This window comes from Oryza brachyantha, chromosome 3 (genome assembly GCF_000231095.2).
Source record: "Oryza brachyantha chromosome 3, ObraRS2, whole genome shotgun sequence".
NCBI classification, from domain to species: domain Eukaryota; kingdom Viridiplantae; phylum Streptophyta; class Magnoliopsida; order Poales; family Poaceae; genus Oryza; species Oryza brachyantha.
Genome location: NC_023165.2, coordinates 13,793,513 through 13,801,038, shown reverse-complemented (window position 1 = coordinate 13,801,038; position 7,526 = coordinate 13,793,513). Strand labels below are relative to the sequence as shown.

General features: G+C 44.4%; 1 protein-coding gene across 1 annotated transcript; it reads left to right on the top strand.

Annotated features, from left to right (window-relative positions):
• Window positions 1–534: 534 nt before the first annotated feature.
• LOC102716200 (sucrose synthase 1) lies at window positions 535–7,320 on the top strand. The gene is made up of 15 exons (XM_006650114.3): window positions 535–641; window positions 2,110–2,243; window positions 3,124–3,253; window positions 3,355–3,506; window positions 3,622–3,814; window positions 4,197–4,315; window positions 4,440–4,656; window positions 4,744–4,839; window positions 4,930–5,103; window positions 5,191–5,307; window positions 5,390–5,556; window positions 5,660–5,884; window positions 5,970–6,288; window positions 6,385–6,629; window positions 6,736–7,320. The coding sequence occupies exons 2-15, from the start codon at window positions 2,134–2,136 to the stop codon at window positions 6,920–6,922; spliced, it is 2,451 nt and encodes an 816-aa protein (XP_006650177.1). The 5' UTR covers window positions 535–641; window positions 2,110–2,133; the 3' UTR covers window positions 6,923–7,320.
• Window positions 7,321–7,526: the final 206 nt, after the last annotated feature.

The window sequence follows — 7,526 nt, the reverse complement described above, 5'->3', positions numbered from 1 at the left end:
ACTCCATGCAACGTAAATTAAACTCGCGTCGATCCTAAATAATATTTGAGGAAAAATTATCTCAAAAGACTCCCACTCATTTGCCCCAGTATGCCACCATGGCTTGTTCCACAGACCACAATATTCCTCTTCAATAAACTGATTCAAATGCAAAACCTTTCCTTTTCTTGAAAACAAAATCCATGCATTCACGTTAGTGCAACGGGGAATACAGCCGGCCGCCTTTTCCCAAGAATCCCATCACTAAAACCCAAGGCAGGATCTTTCTGGAAAAAAAAAACACAAGCATGAAGAAGTAGCAGTGGCATACTATACATTGCTAGTAATTGCAAAGAAATCGATCAAAAAAACAAAAAAAGGGCACCAAATCAAGAGAAGAAAGAAAATTATCTCTGCACAACTGATCATCTCACCAACCATTTTTATATCGGCAATGGCGGATGGGGGAGCCCCACCGGCGCCCGGGACGCCCCTCCTCCTCCCTCCCCGTGTATAAATATGGGCCCCGGCCATGGCAATCCTCGCACCAATCCATTCCACCTCCGTTCACCCCCGTTCGTCCTATTTTGCGTTCACTTCGTTTCTTGGGAAGGCACCCCTTGTTTGCCTTCCCTTCCAGTCTTCCTCCTCCTCCTAGGAAGGTAAACCAGAAAAAAAAAAAGCTATCCTCTTATCAATGGAGCTCTGCATTTCTTCGTTTCTTGGTGTTGGTGGCGGCCGAGCTTTAGGACACTGTCGGTGCGGCTGCATACGCGGAATGCCGCCGGTAAAGGCGGATGACACCATGCTGCCGGAGTACGATGACGCCGTCGGCCGGCCGGTAGGATAGTAGGGAACTGACTGGACGAACGACGACAGTTTCTTTTTTTTTCCCTAGACGCGCGAGTGATCGATCATGGGGGAGGTCATGCCAAAATTTCTTCTTGCGTTTCAGAGATTCATGGGGGGAGATGCTGCCTCTGAATGCAATTGCATTCACCCGAAATAGAAGAAGGAAAAAAAAACTCTGCTTTTTCGTTCTTGCGTTAGTGGATGAGCTCATGAGCATCAGAATGGCGAGATCTACTGAATTTCTGGGGTTTAGCGAACATGGTCGATACCCACTTGGTGAGATCTAGCGATGACCTTTGCTTCTGGATCTGGGGGGGTTTAGAATCACCTGGGTTTAAGGTTTCTTTTATATTTTTCTCTCCCTTTTTTTCTTTCAGATTTGGAGTGGATAGAATGTTAGATCCAGTAATGCCCTATAATTGTTTCTCTTTCGCCTGAATTTTTTAAGCATTTTCTTGGTGATTTCTAGTAGTTCAATGTCTTATCCGTTCCTCTCTCTGGGGTCTCTGCACTGCGTCTGCATGTGCCTATGTCTCGGAGCTCGGCGACAGGCTGACAGTTCTGGGTCCTGCTGCTAATGGCAGCATTAACCCTCACACTAATCCCTTGTTATCACCATATTTTAAGATTAATTAGTTAATTAATTGCCTGTGTCAACGTTAATTACCTTCTTGTGGTGGCCAACAAGAAACCCCAATCCCATGCTGGTCTCGTGCTTGGGAAGAGTCCAGAATCATCACAGAGAGAGCCAGAGAGGTGGTGCTCGTATGCGTTACTCTTCGTTCCAGCTTGCGAGCTTCGGTTTCAACGGCTATGGTGGTGAGCTGAGCTGGTGCTTGCTCCGCAGCAAGAAGCGACGGCATTTTCCAGCCCTGGAAACCATCGAGATGTTTTGGTGGTTTCTCTCCTCAGATCTGCATAAATGCTCGCCTGCCCTCTTCACCCAGCTCCTCGGTCCTCAGCCTAGAGCATTGTTGCCCTCCTTCTCCGTTGATTCCCGTAGGCCTCTTAGCAGCTGGAGTGCTTGTGTTCTTCTTTTCTTTCTATTTCGGTTGTTGCTACAGTGATGTTCTAGATTGCTTATTTTTCAAAAAAGTTGCAGCTTTTATTCCAGTGTTCGTCAAAGATGTGTTTTTTTATTGTTGGGTTTATGGCTTGACTTGTTGGGGGTTTAGGAGGACGGAGTATGTTTTTCTGCAGTGCTTGTGTCACTGGATCTGGAAGAAATCTGCTGCTTTTATGGTGGTACCTGATGATGCCTGATGGTGTTTTTGGCAGGCTTGAGGATCCAAGAGGACAGCAATGGGGGAAGCTGCCGGCGACCGTGTCCTGAGCCGCCTCCACAGCGTCAGGGAGCGCATCGGCGACTCCCTCTCCGCCCACCCCAATGAGCTCGTCGCCGTCTTCACCAGGTTCGTGCTGATTTCTCGTTGATCCGTGTGTAGATTGGCCTTTGTACTCTGGGGGTCGTGATGATGTCACATGTTGCATGTTCAGATGGTCTCATACAGTAAGAATTTTTTTCTTTTGTTTTAGGAATGGTTAGATCTGGTCAGGAATGGAACGATATGTTGAATTGCATGCACTCATTTTTGTATTTAGTGTTCCTGATTACGATGAGTATATCCTTGTGCAGCCAAGATTTTGTACAAACCTATTACTTCTGAATAATGATGAAATACAATGTTGTTTTGGATCACTGTGGACTGGTAGTAGTAGATCTGACTGCATGTGCACATTTTTTTAATATTATGTACAGTTTACAAACTGAATACAATGTCTGAATTCTGCAATGGTCCAGGTGCTTGTAGGATCCAAGTTTACAAATAAAAAACTATATTGACTAGATCTATTTAGCATAGTGCCTAGATCTGATTATGATGCAATGTCAAATGGTCAAAACTAGTTGTTTCATATATTTCCAAAGTAATTTCTAATTCATCCCAATGTGAACAGACAGATCTTGTATGCACTTTAAGTGTCTAATAGCAATTTTCTTAATGAGATTTAATTCAGTCCAACAAAAAGTACCTCGAGGTACCTCGTGATACCAAATCGTTTTTGATCGTTCGATCTAGCAGTGCACATTCTACTCAACTAGATCTAATGATAAAAAATGATTTGGTACCTTGAGGTACTGGTACCTCGAGATATTTTTTGTTAGATCGGAGCAAATCTCTTTCTTAATTATGCTCAACTGATCAAGTGCTAAAATATCTTATTGAGATATTATAGGCTGACTTGATAGATCTGGCCTGATTTTTTTTTTCTCGGACATGATTATTCGTGCAGGCTGGTTAACCTCGGAAAGGGAATGCTTCAGCCCCACCAGATCATTGCTGAGTACAACAACGCAATCCCTGAGGCTGAGCGTGAGAAGCTGAAGGATGGTGCTTTTGAGGATGTCCTGAGGAGTGCCCAGGTTAGAATCAGATTCAGATTTCATTGGATCACAGCGATTAATATCCATCTTTACTCTACTATGCTCTAACTTAACTTATATCTGAATTTTTTTCCATACAGGAGGGGATTGTTATCTCCCCATGGGTTGCCCTTGCCATCCGCCCAAGGCCTGGTGTCTGGGAGTATGTGAGGGTCAATGTGAGCGAGCTCGCTGTTGAGCTGCTGACAGTCCCTGAGTACTTGCAGTTCAAGGAACAGCTTGTGGAAGGAAGGTATACAATGTGCTGCATAAATTGAATATTAGAAGAATCTACTTAAAACTTAATTTTATTGTTTTTCGTTCACGAATGCATGGTTTCTAATAAAATACTTGGATGTATATTTCAGCACCAACAACAACTTTGTACTTGAGCTGGATTTCGAGCCATTCAATGCATCCTTCCCTCGCCCTTCTCTGTCGAAGTCCATTGGAAATGGTGTGCAGTTCCTCAACAGGCATCTGTCATCCAAGCTCTTCCATGACAAGGAGAGCATGTACCCGTTGCTCAACTTTCTTCGTGCACACAACTACAAGGGCATGGTAAGACAACTTCATATTGTTTCCTCATCTTAATACCTGCACACTTTTTATTAGTAAAGTAACAAATAATTTAAGACAGATCTGTGATGCATGGACAGTAAATTTGTTGATTGCATGCTACATTATCCTGCAAGCTGTAGTTGCAAATCTTGTATATTGGTCTAGTTTAGCTCATGCAATAGACTCCATTCATGATTAGAGATGCTAAATGCTGATCAATCATATAATGAATAAACAAAACCAATGATATAACTTAAAAAAAAATCCCTCCAAAACTGTGATTAATATGTTTTTTGGTTGTTAGTATGGCATGTCATCATGGATTGAATTGGTTTTGAGCTCAGTATTAGTTTTGAATTGATGGAATATATGCTTTCTGCAGACCATGATGTTGAACGACAGAATCCGCAGTCTCAGTGCTCTCCAAGGTGCTCTGAGGAAGGCTGAGGAGCATCTTTCTGGTCTTTCAGCAGACACCCCGTACTCAGAATTCCACCACAGGTACTGATTATTTGTTACATATTGTGAACGTCGGAATGTATTATTGTTTTGACACAAAACCACTGAAGATATTTGGCAGTATTGTTGTGATTAAAAAAAATGTTTGTTTATTTGAAAAATACAGGTTCCAAGAACTTGGTCTGGAGAAGGGTTGGGGTGACTGCGCCAAGCGTTCACATGAGACCATTCACCTCCTTTTGGACCTTCTTGAGGCCCCAGATCCATCCACCCTCGAGAAGTTCCTTGGAACAATCCCAATGGTGTTCAATGTTGTCATTCTCTCTCCCCACGGTTACTTCGCCCAGGCCAATGTCTTGGGTTACCCTGACACTGGAGGCCAGGTAGAATTCTTACATAGTTTTGACATCTATCCATACTTGTAAAACTAAACTTGTTCTGATTATTCTTTGTTCTATGGTTACCAAAAGGTTGTCTACATTTTGGACCAAGTCCGTGCTATGGAGAATGAGATGCTGCTGAGGATCAAGCAGCAAGGTCTCAACATTACGCCACGCATCCTCATTGTAAGTGCGATACCTCATCTGGTCATCTCGTGAAGTACAACTTATCAGCCATAGCAATATGATGGTTAACCTTCTTTGGTCTTGAAACAGGTTACCAGGTTGCTCCCTGATGCCACTGGCACCACCTGTGGTCAGCGTCTTGAGAAGGTCCTTGGCACCGAGCACACTCACATCCTTCGTGTGCCATTCAGAACTGAAAATGGAATTGTCCGCAAGTGGATCTCACGTTTTGAAGTCTGGCCGTACCTGGAGACATTCACTGATGTAGACAACTAACCTTATTCGTACACCTTCTTCGTTACTCATTTGTTAAAGATTAACCTCATATCGACTCTTTCTCATGGATGTTAGGATGTGGCGCACGAGATTGCCGGAGAGCTCCAAGCCAATCCTGACCTGATCATTGGAAACTACAGTGACGGAAACCTTGTTGCATGCTTGCTTGCACACAAGATGGGTGTTACTCATGTACGAACTTTAACTACACAGATCAGTAGTGTTTCAACTACATATTGCTTATGCTCATGTTACCTTGTTCCATTATATGTAGTGTACCATTGCTCATGCGCTTGAGAAAACGAAGTACCCCAACTCTGACCTCTACTGGAAGAAGTTTGAGGACCACTACCACTTCTCATGCCAATTCACGACTGACTTGATTGCCATGAACCATGCTGACTTCATCATCACCAGCACATTCCAAGAGATTGCCGGAAAGTAATATTTCTGTACAACTAAAGTTTTCCTGGTCATATCCATCAGTTTTATCGTAGAAGGCAATTACTTTTCCATGATCTAATGGCATATTCTGGTTTTTCAGCAAGGACACTGTTGGTCAGTATGAGTCCCACATGGCATTCACAATGCCTGGTCTGTACCGCGTTGTCCATGGCATTGATGTTTTTGACCCGAAGTTTAACATTGTCTCGCCTGGTGCGGACATGTCCATCTACTTCCCTTACTCCGAGTCTCAAAAGAGGCTCACCTCCCTCCACCCAGAGATTGAGGAGTTGCTCTACAGTGAAGTCGACAACAACGAGCACAAGTAAGAAGAGATGCTTACATAGCTTGATCGCATTCATGTGATGCATGCCGTCCTGCTGGTTATCTGACTAGAACACTCTCTGCAGGTTTATGCTGAAGGACAGGAACAAGCCAATCATCTTCTCCATGGCTCGTCTTGACCGTGTCAAGAACTTGACCGGTCTGGTTGAGCTGTATGGCCGCAACACTCGCCTGCAAGAGCTGGTTAACCTTGTGGTTGTCTGCGGTGACCATGGGAACCCGTCCAAGGACAAGGAAGAGCAGGCTGAGTTCAAGAAGATGTTCGACCTCATTGAGCAATACAACCTGAATGGCCACATCCGCTGGATCTCTGCCCAGATGAACCGTGTCCGCAACGGTGAGCTCTACCGTTACATCTGCGACACCAGGGGTGCTTTTGTGCAGGTAACTAAAATGAATCTGCTCTTGTCACAAGAACATCATAGCTGAATGAATTGTAGACCTGCCTGTTCTCACATTTATCCTCTCTTGCGCTTCCAGCCTGCCTTCTACGAGGCTTTCGGTCTCACCGTCGTCGAGTCCATGACCTGTGGTCTCCCGACATTCGCGACCGCCTACGGTGGTCCAGCTGAGATCATCGTGCACGGCGTGTCCGGCTTCCACATTGACCCATACCAGGGCGACAAGGCCTCGGCGCTGCTCGTCGAGTTCTTTGAGAAGGTCCAGGAGGACCCCAGCCACTGGACCAAGATCTCGCAGGGCGGTCTTCAGCGTATCGAGGAGAAGTATGCAAAAAAAAAACACATCCATCAGCAACCTATCTATCTTTCTGAACTGCTCATCCATCTTCTCTTTGCAGCATCAGAGCTAACAATATTCCTTTTGCTTCAGATACACCTGGAAGCTCTACTCCGAGAGGCTGATGACCCTCACCGGCGTCTACGGATTCTGGAAGTACGTCTCCAACCTGGAGAGGCGCGAAACCCGCCGCTACCTCGAGATGCTGTACGCCCTCAAGTACCGCACGATGGCGAGCACCGTGCCGTTGGCCGTCGAGGGCGAGCCGTCGAGCAAGTGAAGTGAGCCCCGGCCAGCATTCTTGATCGGCCATGAGACCTGAATGAAAGAGAGGAGAGCATTGGAGTTCTTTGTTTTGCTGCTTCTGTTGGCGGGTTCAGAGGTGAAGAAAACGAACAAAAAAAAAAAGAAGAGAGATTTGAGGATGCTTTGCATTGCTAGGCACTACTGCTCTTTTTCTTCAGAAAAAACACTAAGGTTGAATTTGGGAGTTTTCCTAGTTTGATTTAGTTGGGGGGGTTGAGTTCAGTGGAATGTGGTGTGTGTGGTTGGTGCTCTGTCTCCTCTTGTTGCTGGGATGTTACCTATGAAATAATAGAAACGGCTTTTGTGCCGTTTCTGCAATAATATATTTGTAGCATCCTTGTTTCCAAGAAAGAATGAAGCTTGTCACTGAAATGCCCACTTTTGTTTGGTGATGTCTTATTTATGTGGTACCAATCAAAATCCTCATTATGCATCTTTTATTATACAAGATATTTTGCCCCATCATTTGACTTCTGCTTGCATGCCAAAATTAAATTTGCAAACTTGATTCTAGACTTGTTTTTATGAATCTTTTTATTATATTTTATTTTTACACCTTTGTTTATTATAATTAAGAA